The sequence below is a fragment of the Limanda limanda genome, chromosome 22 (assembly GCF_963576545.1).
Source record: "Limanda limanda chromosome 22, fLimLim1.1, whole genome shotgun sequence".
NCBI lineage: Eukaryota > Metazoa > Chordata > Actinopteri > Pleuronectiformes > Pleuronectidae > Limanda > Limanda limanda.
Genome location: NC_083657.1, coordinates 7,828,173 through 7,843,591, shown reverse-complemented (window position 1 = coordinate 7,843,591; position 15,419 = coordinate 7,828,173). Strand labels below are relative to the sequence as shown.

The 15,419-nt window shown below is 42.0% G+C and overlaps 1 protein-coding gene across 2 annotated transcripts; it reads right to left on the bottom strand.

The window, feature by feature from the left end:
* Positions 1-8,273: 8,273 nt before the first annotated feature.
* Positions 8,274-15,419, bottom strand: LOC132995870 (carboxypeptidase Z-like). Of its 2 annotated transcripts, XM_061066105.1 has the most exons (12): positions 15,296-15,419; positions 14,805-14,834; positions 13,917-14,291; positions 11,443-11,670; positions 11,120-11,355; positions 10,858-11,019; positions 10,583-10,741; positions 9,912-10,047; positions 9,638-9,777; positions 9,388-9,487; positions 8,548-8,925; positions 8,274-8,387 (listed from the first exon to the last, which is right to left on the bottom strand). In XM_061066105.1, the coding sequence occupies exons 1-11, from the start codon at positions 15,387-15,389 to the stop codon at positions 8,573-8,575; spliced, it is 2,013 nt and encodes a 670-aa protein (XP_060922088.1). In that variant the 5' UTR covers positions 15,390-15,419; the 3' UTR covers positions 8,274-8,387; positions 8,548-8,572. The 2 variants fall into 2 exon arrangements, with proteins under 2 accessions (XP_060922088.1, XP_060922087.1); XM_061066104.1 differs by having other exon boundaries at positions 8,274-8,925.

Sequence of the window (15,419 nt, the reverse complement as noted above, 5' to 3'; positions counted from 1 at the left end):
AGAGAATCAGGACCTGATATCTGTTATAATGTGTTTAGCTTTATTGAATTCACAGGGGACTGCTGGTGGACATTCTTTTATTGATAGAAGTGTATTTTAAACTCCATATTAAATACTCACCCTGCTCGGGTTGAGTCCTTGGTCTTTAATCAACCATCCACTGACTCCTGGTCCACATCCTTGGCCCAGACAGGTCTGGGTCGGAGGTCACATGACGACACCTGAGCAAAGTCAAGCTGCTGGAAAAAGTTAAGAAGCTACAAAAAGCTCTACAACATGCGACTTGTGTAACTTGAGTTAATGTCTTTTTGGCAAAGTCATAAATGTTGATTAACAGCATCACTGCAGCATTATGCATAGGTGATTGTTTACATTGTTAGCATGTAGAATACGATAGGGACATACAGCTTGTTTTAGTGCGACTGTTTATAATATGAGTTATATCATAGTGTAGTTTATCAAATAATAATATAAAATGAGAACTAAGATTTAGGCTCAAAAGGCACGATAGACACTGTGACAGATTTGAAAGTATCAGCTCGGGATGTGTTTCAGCCCTGCACTCCCGTGACATCTGATCCGTTATGTTTAGTGAAATTTGGTCCAGTGTCATGAGCAGATTTGACTCCTCACATGCCCAGTGTGCACATTCCCACTCAGCTGTAAACATCTCATCACCCACTGATTCCGGGCAACTGCTCTGTGCAAAGAGCAACTCTCGGCAAACAGATTCGTCCGGAATCATCCGACACTTTAGCCTTTGGAGAACCCATTGGCTTTAAGTGGCCAAATGCCATCTTCTTTTATTCATGTGACGGCACTTGTGCGCCCTTTAATCCGGCGCTCTCTCCGAGCAGTAGAACAAGTCTCACCCCTTCCCCGCCTACAACTGTCAGCCAGATGTGATTTCTCGTTTTAATGTTTTCCATTTGATTTAATTCTCTGGGCAACAGTTGTAACATCACAAGGCATCTTCCTCTGCAGCTCTCCGTCAGCTACAGATGCGGTTGTGGGACCGCGCTGGACGAAATGGGCAGGGACAGCTTCACAACCGCCAGGGGTGTTATTCTAAGATCGGGCTTGAATCAGAAGTTTTGTCGGTTTCAGTTAACCAGGCCGCCGCTAAATGGCTTAAGCCGGGTACGGGCGAAAGCTCTGAGATGTCGCTGCATGACAGCTAAAGTAGCCGGACATGTACCCAGCCTAAAGAGCCCTCAGGCGCTCTCTTCTTCATGACTGACTTTTAAGTGTTTCATCCGAGGGACGCAGCGATAATGTGCATTAAGATCAAGAACACTTATTTCAATTGTGCTTCATGTTTTATTCTGGCCCTAAATTTCGGCAGCGTCTAGACATGTGCGTTGCCGAGAATAACTCACATGGGAGGATCCCGGGCCGTGAGAGCAGAGTTGCCTTTAAGTAGGCAAACATTCATCTTCCCTATTATTTTGTTGCCGTGAAGGAATTTGCCTTTTAAGCTTCGTTAAAAATGCAAAGCCAAAGCAAAAATAATTCTCTCAACACATTTCCAACATATGCTAAGGGTATAAATATACATTACAGAGGGATCATTCTGTGCACTGGTCCTATGTGGATAACAGAGACGATAGCACTATCTATGTCTGTCTGTGGTTTTAGGGATGAGGATGATAAGAAAAATAAGAAAAGAAAATAATCCAAAACAATGTGTGAGTCCAAATCCTGCTCATTCTACTAAAATTATAAATCTTAAAAACTGGATCACAAATGTATACTAGAAGTATCAGAGCCAAACACCTGAACAATGTTGATCACACATACAGGATTCAGTAGAGTATTTGGACAAGAGAGTATTCTAGAGTACTAGAGAGTATTCTAGAGTACTCTACTCTGTGGTAGCAGGAGGATGTAAGTGAATCAGACTAGATGGACGACATGACATTTCTTTAAAAGTGAAGCCACCTGGTGGCTGGATGCAATATGTCATAAATCCAGTCGGAAATCTTTTTCTCAAAGATGGTTTTCTGTTATGTTAGTTTGTTCTTATCACACTGAAGTATTGAAATTGTATTTTTTCAATAATTTGGGATTTAACTGGTTATTTGATGTTATAAAAATAGGTTGAAATATTATGATTGACAGCTGAAAATGACTATGCATTGGTTGAGCAGGTGTATCGCTGGGACCTCGGTACCATGGCTCCACCCCCGACTGCTACTGCACAGACTCTGGCTCCGAACGCCCAAGATGGCCGCCTGCAGATATTTTGGCTTCATTTCTGGTTAGTGGGAGGAAGTGGAGCCAAGTCATCCAACTTTATATACATTGTGTTACAGGTAAAGTTCAACACTGGTTCATTGACAATACGAAAAATAATCACCTTTAAAACAATGTCTTCCAGAAAACAGGACAAAGTGATACACAACATTTAAGTGTAGTAAGAACTACAATGACATTCAGTAGAGCACACTTCTTCTGGCCAAACAATCCTACACATGATTAAGTTACAAGAGTGAATGATCTAATAACAAAACTGTCATAAAACAAAGTCCTAAAAAATGAACATTAAAGTTAATGTCTCATATTACTCTTTAACTACGTGTACCCGCTTCAGAGAAATAAACTTAACACGGCATTAAACACCACAACATGCAATAGAAAAGCTACAATTCACCAACAAACCATTTAAAGTCATTTGAAAGTATGCAGCAGTTAAAGAAAGACACCACACCAGGACTCCATTATTCATAAAGTTGTTTATTTCACAGGAAAAATGCTTTAGAGAAACATTGATTCATACATGTACTCATGTTGGATTCATAAAGTAGGTTCTGCATAATACTGCAAACAAACTTGACAGAAATAAATATCAGCATCACTTGACTCTCAAATGCTGCTGTCCAGGTAACAGAAGCCCCCCCTCACACACAGGTGACATCAATCACAGTCCTAAGGGTTTGGAGAAGAAACATAAAGATGTGTTAGAACTGTTAAATGAATGCTCAGGAAGTGACAGCAGCTTCTAAGAATCATCTAACAAATCATTTAGAACAAGAAACACACTGAAGAGCATCTGAGGTCAAATCCTCCAGCGTCACTGAGTTCAAGCATCAGAGCCCAAAAGAGAAACCAGTGAAACACAACACGTGTCAATGCAGCAGAATATCCCTCTGACACAATCAATTTCAATCCAACTTTTTCCACATCCACACGATAGAAAAGCTCCAGAAACTTGTCATTACAGAAACACACAGTTTCAATCCCGATCAATCACAGTGTGGGAGTCTTTATTCACCAAACCAGGCTCATCTGTGCCAAGCCTGGACCGAGACACTAATCAAACAACTGACCCCATGTGGTCATCTACACACACACAGACACACACACATGTGCTTATGAGCAGAGTTCAATTAAATCCAGTCTGAAAACAACACAACACTGAAATAACAACAAACTTTATCTGAAGGAAACAACAACAAATCTCACCTGGAAAAGGACTAATTTACTGACTGTGGCGTCATCACTTCCTGTGCTTCGGCCAATGAGGACATCACAGATTTGTTACTGTCAAGTCCCGCCCCTTTCACTGCCCCCCCCACCCCCCAGCGTTTCACCAGGAAATGCACCACATGAATAAATGAAGCCCGTTAGAAATCCCACTTTACAAGCAGTTTGCACTTTTGCATAAAACTTGCATGAATTCACCTCAATTGAACAAGAAGAAAAATCCACTTTCTGTGAGTTTGAACCTTTTATCAACATCGGATTTTTACTTAAAATGCTCAATATGGTTATTTTCATGTTTCTGTTTTGCACCGATAAACACAAAGGCAGGTAAATGCAGCATTAATACATGATATGTTACATATTTCCAACATGACATTTTCAGGGGGTCCAGACCCATCATGCTCTAGTTTCTCTGTTGAATATATGACAGCAAGTTGGATATTATCAATAAATCACTGCCTGGGCTCGGATTAACCACAGGTCATAAATCATCCTATCTATTATGAACAGAAATCATTAGATTTTTACACAGTCAAACAAGAGAGAGAAGAAGAAATACTCAGTGTGGTACTGCACAGTCCAAACTCTGACTCCAGACATTTTGTTGGTGAAAGACCAAAGCAGAAGGTCTCAGCTTCCCAGAACCACTCAGCACATGAGGATTCGATGAGGAATCACAGACCCTCGACCACATTGTTTTGTTACATTTTTCTTCAACTTCTTTGCTTTGTATTTTTTTTTCTCTTACGCACCAAAATGTGTGGCACAGCTACAAGGGCTCGGTTGAACTCACACTTTGCTCTCAGAGCCGCTGCAGCTCCTCATGGCATCGACCCCACGAGATGATGGAGTCATTCAGGTACACCTTCATGCTGCCAGTCTCCTGTTCTTCCACATCCCAAAAGAGATCTACTGGGTTAGGATCTTCAGACCGGGGCAGGGGGGACTCATCATTATGTTCATGAAACATGTGTAAGATTAACTTTTGCTTTATGACACTAAAAAACACCCAAAATGAAAAAATGTCGTCCATCTTTATGAATGGGTTAGAAAAAGACGTAGAACCAGGTGAAGAGTACAGCGGGTTAGCATTTTTTTGTCTTTTTTAAATCTAAATCTGTTTATTGAAGGATTTTCTAAATATATAAGTGCAATGCTGAATGGACATTACAGAGACAGGAGGTAAACATGAGTACAACAATCAACACCAATGTGTCCAGACAGACATGAATTGGGCAATATAACTTCAGGAAAAAAAAAACAACACAAGATAACAACAGAAAAAGAAAAATAGAAAAAAAAACAAATGCAACGTTATACAAAAAAGAAAGAGAATTTATCAAATAAAATCTTCAAATGAAAAATAATCCCTTCCCAGTCACTGCCAATACACTACAAAAATATGAGCACATTGTCACATCTAGAGCCTGCATAAGTATAAGCATAAGCAAAGAGTACATAGTGTTGTTAAGCTGCGCCTAATGGCCAGGTTTTATTTTTTTGTCTTTTGAAAGTATTTCTACGGCCTAATATTCTCTGCTACTTATAACACAATCAGAAATAAATAAATGCTAAAAACTTTGAGGAAGCTAACATGCTGTTATTTAGCAGGTGGACAGGTTAACATGGCTGTAGTCTTGTTGATGAACAGGAAAACATCTTGCAAACAAAGTTTTGTATGTTAACCTAAGCGTAGCGCCCCCTTTGCCACCAGGCGAAGGCCGACAGCTGAACGAGCCGACGCCAGCCTCCGTGCAATCTCCCCTTTGAACCGTCCCCATAAGAGAGTATCAGAGCGTTTCGGGAGCAAATCAAAACATGCGAACACAATCAAACTCTGCAGGATGATGTCAACAAACACGATCGGTCCCCGGGGCCCTCGGGGTCACGGTAGAGCCTGTGTGGCCTTGTTGCACGCCGACCTCTGACCGTCACGCCGAAGGAGAAACCCCAAACAAACCAACAGAAACAAAGAGCCCCTCAAATCCTCGGCGTTACCTCCCAAGTTCAAAAACACGCGGCCTCTTATTTTCAAAAGGGGAAGTGACTCCTGCAGCGGGCAGCTGTATTTTTTTTTTCTATTGTTGGCTTCTGTTGTGGCGGCCGATCCCAAACACTATTAAAGTGGAATCACCTTAACCCAGTTGGACCAGCTTTTTTTTCATAGCTGAGGAGTTTTCCACAAGAGCGATCGGTGGGGTTTGTATACACTCACGCTCGGCTGGCCGCATTATCTCTGCTTCACGTGTTTCCCCCTCGAGTTTGTTCAGGGTCCGTAACAAAGAAAGTGGCTTATTATCACCCAGTGGAGGAGTTGTCTGCACATGTACGATTTGGTAATTGCTGCCGCTTAACAAGCAGACTGAATTGGACTTGACATTGAGCCATTATTGGGAAATGAAATGCTGTTTTTGCAATTATGGGACTTTGGCAGGGCTCAGTGAATCTCCCCTGTCAGAGAAAGACGGGACGAGAGTAATAATGTATGATTGTTGGAGGGTTTTCACTCACTGTGGGTGAACTTTATGAATGAAAGAGGATTTTGATCTGAGCTTCACTCACCGTGGTTTAAATATCATCATGGAAACAAGAATCAGTCACGGCAGCAGTTTCATTCTGTCTTATCTCAGCTTTTATATACACCTGTTGCAGATCAGATCAGATCTTATTAACTTATTATGTCAAGAGTGGAAAAGCATTTGCAGCTGATGGAGCATTGAACAAACTATGACACTTCATATCTCCGTTCAGAAAACGTTCCTATCAACTTCTATTTATCTTGATTTTCATCTTCTACGTTTATATTCTTCTTTTCACCAAGGATGTTGTTTTCACTCCTGTCTGTGTTTGTCCGGGTGTCAAGTTGATTTCAAAATCAATCAATCACATTTTATTTGCAGCCCATATTCACACATTGCAGTTTCATATCTCGAGTTTTATACTCATTCATATCTTAAAATCATTTAAGTGTTAAAAATTAATCATGAAATTAACCCCTCCCCCCTGCTGTGACACTGGCACCTGGTGGCACTACACTCACATGGTGGACTTCATAAATAGTCATAGTTACAAACTGATCCGGAGGAGGGACGTAAGCGTATCAAAGCTCCTCTGAGAACAGAGAGCAGGTTCACTGAGCTGCAGTGGGGCGTCGCTTACCTACTCGCCAGAAGCGTGACGCTAACACAACATGGCAGCTCAGGGGCGGCTCTCCGCTACTTTCTCAGCCTCACCGAGTAATTGGTGACCCGGCACCCCACCTGACATGGGTGGCTCGAGGTGCCGGCCCCCAGAGAGGCATGAGGGGTCAGTCCAACGTGGGATTGTCGTATGTTGGCTGGAAGAAAAGCATGTGACGAGTCAAAGCAGTCGGGTCCTGAAGGCAGAAAGCTACAGGTCTGGTTTGACACCGTATTTGGTTTGGGTGACAATCAGTCCAATCACTCCGCTACATCCATGTGAGGGATAATTGTGACATTAACGTCAGGTTTCAACATTCCTTTACTTAGATAAATAACAAATACATACACACTCCACTACCTACAACTTTAAATACACACACCAGAGACCAACAGTCCCAAACAAGCACACACTCATAGATATCAGTGCCCTAAATATGACTAATTGTGTTTTTCATCAAGGTCAATGAATTGTTTCCTGGAAAAAATCTGTGAAAATGTCAAAAAACAACCAAAAAACTAACAAAGGTAACTAACAAGTTTCTGCAAGTTTCTCCGTCTTCTACTGTGTTTACTTTTAGAAATCGGATATTCCCATTACACTATATCGTGATTTCCACAACTTGAGCATCTCTCCTTTGTGTCACTGGGTCAGTGTTTCTCAGCCCGACTCTAGATGGAGGTTCCTCCTCTGCTCTTTTGTGAGTTTGGTGCCAAATCATGTGTTTGTGTTTGGTAAATCCCCTGAGAAACCTGGCACTTTCTTTCTTATTCCACTGACTTGTCATGGGTCACGTAGTTCACTAACTGGACTCCCCTCTATCCCTCTGTGGTAGTTTTCCGCGACCTTAGTCTGGGAGGTAAATTTGCTTTCCCCATGCTTCTCCCGTGACCTCACGTAAAAATCCTTCAGACCTGTTTTTGTTTATAAGATTTGGGATTCAGCAGATCCTGGGGCTGGTGATGCTCGAGCAGGCGTTACTCCAGTTCTGCTAATAGGTGAATTAATCTTGTTGTGATAGTTGTTTCTTAGATGATCATGATTTTAAGGCAATAGAAGTCACAAAATGCAAACTAAACTTATCTGTTCAGTAAAACTGATGAATAGAAACTAATATTACATTCACAAAAGATTTCTCAGGTGTGAGGGAGTTGGATTTTTCAGAAAACTGTTTACTAAACACCATCAAGTCTCCTAAATAATTGTCTTTATTTGTTACAATACATTCAATGTTGATTACATTTGTTTAATGTGCAGAATGTATGATAATTCTAGTTTATAGTCAATGTAATGACTTCATTGTACAGTTAATAACTTTCTTACCTGCCTCAAATGAAGCTTCAGAACAACCACTGAAGCTAAAAGTTGTTGCCAAAGACTTAACAACAGAAATAAACCTTGACTCAGCATAACAACCACAACACACATGCACGAAAGTATTTCTGCTGTTTGTGAAGATTGTAGAGCTCATACCAGTAGTTGATGTAGCCTGCCCCCTGGTGGCCAGTTGGCTTCATTACCGTCTAAACTCATTCCTTCAGAATAAAACAACGACCTGTGTTGACTTTAATATGAGGTTTAGAGGAAATGTATGTGACACAGTGAGATCACATTAAAATTCTTTATTTATGCTGTAAAATACAAATATAAGTCTTACATTTGATCACGGTTGTACACTGAAGCAGACTCCAAGCTCTCTGTGAAATCCTGATTGACGCTCACTAGGGGATTAGAGGTGCTTATATTAAGATTTTATAAAAACATCAAGCACTAAAAGTGTGAAAGCTCAGGGCCAGCCAGCTAGCGCTACACGTTTCAGCTGTGTATATACATTCATAAATGCACGTCCTTTACATGGAAGCCTGGCGTGTGTGTGTATACCTGCAGGACTTCTCTCGTGAAAGCTCTAGTAGTGCTGTAGCAGCCAGGTGGGGGCAGGCCGACCTGGCAGGACAAAGTAGCTCCACCACCAGGGCTTCTCTGACCTCTCCTCGCGGGTCTGGCTCAGGTCAGCCGCCGAGGTGTAGCGCTCGTACTGGTTGTAAGGGTCAAAGCGGTCGTAAGTGGACGGGATGGTGGCGTCCTCCTCCTGCACGTCGGGCTCCAGCGGCGCCTTCTGCAACACGAAGTCCACCCGGCCGGCGGTGGTCATACGACGAGGCAGGAGCACTCTCTTCATGACACGGGTGTAGCCCGAGGCTGAGGCGCCCACGACGTGGCTGCCGGGGTTGATGAGGCGCCAGTATTCTCCAGTTTCACCTGAGGGGAGAGAGAAAGGCCCAATGTGCTGTTTAAGGATAAAACACGTCACGATGTTACAGGTCATTTGACTGTTTCTCAGAGAAATTTATGGATTTTGCTGATCAAAGTAAATCAGGCCTATTAAGGAGACTGATATGTATGAGAGTGTCCATTTTGGTGCAGATCCAATTAAAAATCAGGATCTAGAAATATGAAATGGGGTTTCATAAGACGACTATTCGACCTTGGCGCTGGTATGTGTCATTCTAACATGGGTGTAAGTAACTTTAAGGATGTGGAGCCTCCATGTTTTGTCTTCAGTCACTCCCTGTCGAACATACTGGCGCTTTCAGAGAAATTGTGTGTCAATTCAATTTGTACATGAACAGATAATTGAAGTAACTCCTAACGTGAGACGAAAAAGCTTAGTGAAGTTATGAGAGCTTTGCAGCAGCATGCAGTGAAATTGATAATCATCACCTGTGGTTATATCATGTCGTACTCCTCTGATGGAAATCCTTGCACCTTTTATTGGATTCCCCCCCTCATCCTGTACGATGCCTTTAATGCCATGATGGACCTGAGGGACACCACAACATTCAACAACAATTCATACACAGGAATTAAAACTCAAGAAAAACCCCTCTCATTCAATATCAACTAGTTTAAATTATGTACTTATGAATACCTTACTTATACAAAACCCAGAATAGTGGGGACTTGTTCTCACCAGTTCCATGAATGTAAGCAGAGCCTCGTGATTCTCATGCCAGCCGATGAAGAGCTCCTCCTCGGGGGGGAATCGATCACAGCCGAGCTCCACTGTCACCTCCAAGCAGTTGGTGTGAAGGTAGTTGAAGTCCTGCATACCTGAGCAGGGACAGAACAGAACTGCTTTACCCAGAATCCCTTGGGAGAACAATCCTAATCATAACTGATGGTACAGTGACCCCTTGTGGCTTCTGGACACTTAGAGTCAGATTTCCTTCACTTGTCAGACTCACTTCCTGCGATGCTGAACCACTGGGCTCCGTTCACGATTCCTTTCACACTCTGGCCACGAGACGATCCACAGTTGGCGTTTTCGTTGGACATCCTCTCGTGGGAGTTTGCGTATCTTCCGGCCAGAAACTTAAAAACCTACAAAATAAAATACAAAAAATGGTGCATTATTTTTCCTTCTTCAATGTGGGTAATGTTGAAAGAACTGTTTTTATCTATTATCAGTAAATGCATTTATTTCAATACTGTATGTGCAATATTTATCTTCTCTGTTTACATCTGATTATCTTTTTAGTTGTGTGAAATATCATGTTTTTACCACATTTATAAATTGTTGTTATGAGTCTATAAATCCTTGTTGCTTTCTATCCTAGTTAAATTAAGGTCAGATTTTGAGTCAATGTTAATATTATAATCTGGTTTTATGATATCTAATTATTGGAGATTAACAGAAGAGAGGTCTGACACTATATAAAACATTTTTCATGAATGCGTAATTAATTAACTACTTTATTAATGAACCCTAGTGTGCTTTTAATAACTTTAAATTATGAATGTATTTGAATATGTGAATATTGACATTTAACATCACTGATTTTGAACAGCAAAGTCTGTGCAAATCACATCTTCCTGTTCTCGAGGTGATTCTTTGTTTTTGAAGGAGCCCATTCACCTGATCGTCCGGTGCTGGGGAGAGGAGGTTGTGTTCCAGCGGGTGTTTGGACAGATCGAAGGGGTACGACACCACCAGGTCACCGCCGTGGAAGTTGGCAGAGAGCACGAAGGGGATGGAGCGAATCCATTTCATCACCGCGTACGTCTCCGGTGCAACCTGGATCGCAGAATTAAGACTTAATTCAGACTGAGAAATGTGAGTTCGTTCGACTCCCTTGGCAGTATCACTGAGTACAAGTCACTGGCATGTATGGGTAAGGATTCTCACTGTACCTTACCAAACCAGTAATAGTCTGGGATTGAGACGTGGTCAGTTCGGTATGTCCTTTGTCTGCGTCGGCTGTAAACAACGGAGGTCAAATCAGGGAAGTTTCTGTTCAGGTCGATGTTCTGAGCGTTGCTTCGACCGATATTCCAGGTTTCGTATCGTTGACCCTGAGGAATTCACAGGGGCACGTGTTTGAAAGCAAATAACAAAACACATCTCAAAACATGATGCATACAGAGTTTGGAACATCTAACGTGGAGAACTGACCTCCTCCTCGTCGCCGTAGTTACTGTCCTGGTCCTGGAGTCCAGAGACAGCCGCCTCGTACCCGTCGGGGTTCATGGAGGGCAGGATGTGGATGCGGGTGGTGTTGATGAGGTTCTGCACGCGCTCGTTCCCCAGCAGATACTCCGAGCACAGATACTGAGCCAAGAAGATCAGCAGCTGGCGGCCCAGGACTTCATTTCCGTGCATGTTGCCAATGTACTTCATCTCCGGCTCCACTACAGAGGGACACTTTTACAGAAACTTAGGAAAAAGGATGCAGACTGTTTCCTAGACTTCCACAGAGTCTGATGGGTTCTACTCACGCAGTTCATGTTGACCTGGGTTGTTTGAGAACTCGATGACGAGCAGCTCCCGGCCCTCCATGCTGCGTCCGATGCTGTAGGTCCTGGCGATGCTGGGGCACTGCTCCTCGGTTTTCTTCAAAATGCTGATCATCTGAGGATTGGTGTGATATTTGAACTGCAGCGAGTCGAGGGGATCCTCCTGAAGAGGAATCTCCATGCCGTCCAAAGCCTCGGCATCTTCCTCCGCTGGAAAGATGAATTATCGGTTTTGATTCATGTGCTTCTAAGCTTTACTGACTGACATTTTAGATCTCTAGTAAAAAAAAACGAGGCCTCCATTCCTGCAGCGCTGCCAGGGTATAAATAGGAGGATCGTCGAGTCTGGTATGTGCAGCAGAAAAACCTGGAGGAATGTGTGGAAATTCAATGTAAAACCAAGAGCCTGATGAAAAGTGTGCGCTTATTATTTCAGCTGACACATCAAAAACTGTTGCTCCTGCTTATACTGCCCTTGTTTTCGTATTTAGGCTTATTTTGATGTAAGCAAAAAACAATAATCATGACATTTTCACCAATAATTCGTTGATCTTGATGAAAAGAATCAGGGATATTTAAGGGACTGATATCAGAGTGTATGCAGTTTGGTGCAGCTTCAATTAAATCCAATTTAGATGTGGTGTCATTGGAGGGAAGGATGTTTACAGCTGTACTGAAACAAATAGAAGAAGAAAAAAAAAACTAACTACCACCAATGTGTGGCTGAGATAATGAGGATTCATTTGGAAATCAAAGGTTTACATGAATCTTCAACGCTTCTCCAAACAAACGTGATTGATTTGGTGCGGATGTGAAAATGTCCGACTGGGCGTTGTGTTGTTGGCTTCGCTAAAAGGCTTGATTGAAATGAAAGGAACTGTCTGTACTTAACTGAGAAACATTCCAGTTTATAACATGAAACAACACAATGTGCTGTGTGACTGTGACTGTGGGACGAACTCGAGGTCACATTAAAAACAGTAACAAACACCAGTGCGATGCGAATGTGGGAATAATCACACGGATTTCACCTGCTGCCAGACATCTGAACCACGTTCTGCTTGCCGGAAAAAAAGAATTAGCACACTAATAAAAAGTAAAACCTTTCATTACAGTGCAACAGGTCAAGTTCATTGGTCGACTTTGACGAGCGTGTACACATTCGACTTTTACACTGAAGCCAAAATGACTTGACTCAAAGTGTAAATCAAGTCCTCCTGTCTGAGCAGATGTTCCCGTAGCTCATGTTCTCATGTGGCTCACACATGAGCTCTTCCTCCAGCAGCAGCACGACTGTGTGTTTTCTCCTCTACTTTGGAAAACTTCAACTCTTCTTCAACAGCTTTTTTTACAGAATACTACCAGACAGAGTTTTTTTCCCTTGTTTGTCTTTAAAGACGCTGTTTACAACACGGGGCTTTATAGTGAAAACACTTGCAAAAACAGCCACGGGGACCTGGAGCGAGTGAGGGTTTATGTGGCGAGCTGAGGCGTTCCACTTGGATTTTTATGTTGAGGTGAGCCGCACCAGCATGTGAACAAACCAGATGTCTGCAGACAATGTGTTTGCGACAGAGCTGAAACTCAAAGTGTGTTTGAAAACTTGTGTTTTCTCTTTCAGCTGAAAACAGAGGTGTCAGCTCAAAACCAAAAGTTTGACTATTAAAGAGATGGAGATGGAGATAGAGATAGATAGATAGATAGATAGATAGATAGATAGATAGATAGATAGATAGATAGATAGATAGATAGATAGATAGATAGATAGATAGATAGATAGATAGATAGATAGATAGATAGATAGATAGATAGATAGATAGATAGATAGATAGATAGATAGATAGATAGATAGATAGATAGATAGATAGATAGATAGATAGATAGATAGATAGATAGATAGATAGATAGATAGATAGATAGATAGATAGATAGATAGATAGATAGATAGATAGATAGATAGATAGATAGATAGATCGATAGATCGATCGATAGATAGATAGATAGATAGATAGATAGATAGATAGATAGATAGATAGATAGATAGATAGATAGATAGATAGATAGATAGATAGATAGATAGATAGATAGATAGATAGATAGATAGATAGATAGATAGATAGATAGATAGATAGATAGATAGATAGATAGATAGATAGATAGATAGATAGATAGATAGATAGATAGATAGATAGATAGATAGATAGATAGATAGATATGTAGGTAGGTAGGTAGATAGGTAGATAGATAGATAGATAGATAGATAGATAGATAGATAGATAGATAGATAGATAGATAGATAGATAGATAGATAGATACATAGATACATACATAGATACATAGATACATACATAGATACATAGATAGATACATAGATACATAAATACATAAATACATAAATAGATACATAGATAAATAGATAAATAGATAGTTAGAGATGATATTGTCCTTGTTCTCACCTTTGAGCCCTGACAGTGGGTCATAGCATCCTTCTTCATCACCAACAAAGAAGCGATCACAGTCCAAGAAGTAGGGCCAGGCCATCTCTATCCCCTGGAAAGCATGGCTGCATTTCTTCTGCACGGCCTCGCAGGTGCTGCGGCACGGCTTCAGCACCTTGGCGTTCTCGCAGCGGGGGGCCAGCACCGAGCAGCCCAGCATGCGGATCTCGGGGTTGCACTCGCCGCCGAGCAGGGACTCCACCACGCTCATGAGGAGGTACTCGGCGCCGCCCTCGGCGTCTTCACGGCTCTTGTGGCCCAGGATGTTGGGGAACATGGTGTGAGTGTAGGCCATGTCGTCGCAGTAGGACAGGGAGACATCCGTGCATTTGGCTGAGGTGAACAGAAAACATCAAATCAGATGGATTAGGGATATAATGGTAATAGGATTTCTCAGCAGGAGTCTTCATCGTTTTTTTCCTTACATCTCCATCCATCACACACGAGGTCACGAGTTTCACTTTGCTGTCTTCCATCATCTACTTCCAAATATTACTATTATCTCTGGAAATTAGAATCTGAATAATTCACAGCACCATCGATCATCTAAAAATACACGTGACGGTTTTATGGCTCTGGGGCCATGTTCTATTAAGACTACGCCCTGTGTGTGACTTATGATCTCAACTTTGGTGTTGTTCAAAAACACTGACTCCAAACCAAAGTCCCCAGGGATGGAACTGAGCAAGCCCTTGACCTGTCAGGGGAGGGTGGGACGAATCCTTCTCTAATCACATGTTGACTGATTCCAGGCTCAAAAGTCAAAAAACATTAAACATTTGGGAGTCTGGCAGCTGGAAGACGAAACAGCCCAGAGTGTGACACCCATGCACAAGGGATACTTACGTTTGACTTGCACGGTCGGCTTGCACAGTCCTGCAAAACACATCAGTGAGCATTAGCTGACACGGTGGCAGACACTAGATGGCAGAGTGGTTTCTATAAAAGCCTCAATCTGGCCTGTAAAATATAGTAGTGTAGTGCTCAAGATGTGGTCTTGGCTTCTGCAGCTTTTATGAAATCTGTCTGCAAAGGATCTCAAGTCACAGATGTTCCTGGTTTTAACTGGAATATTACAAAAGCAAGCTTTAATCAAGTATATTAGCATTTGACGAGGCACAGACCAACACGATCTCATAAAATACATAATCATTTTAAGGTTTGTGTTTGTAGAAGTTGCACAAAGTTTTGTTAAAAGGAAGTTTTACTGCATGAAATTCAGTCCGGTGCAGCGGCTCCATGTGGAAAAGAAAAAATGCCACATTGTGCAGCAGGTCCAGATGCACACATGGGAATAAAGTTTGGGACCAATAATACAAAGAGAAGAAGGACTTTACCTCTGACTCTCGGGTCACACCGGGGGGGAGAACACGAAGCGAGGGCGAACAACTGCAGCAGGATCCGAAGCATGATGCTCATTTTCCGACACATTGTTGTGCTCCGATGTGGCACCTCACACAC

Excerpts from the sequence above, each read along its gene's own strand:
- LOC132995870 (XM_061066104.1), bottom strand. The coding sequence starts at position 15,389 with ATGTGTCGGAAAATGAGCATCATGCTTCGGATCCTGCTGCAGTTGTTC. Across the intron at positions 14,292-14,804 it reads GCCGACCGTGCAAGTCAAAC|CCAAATGCACGGATGTCTCC; the intron begins GTAAGTATCCCT and ends TGTTCACCTCAG. Across the intron at positions 8,926-9,387 it reads ACGACATGATATAACCACAG|GTGAAACTGGAGAATACTGG; the intron begins GTGATGATTATC and ends CTCTCCCCTCAG.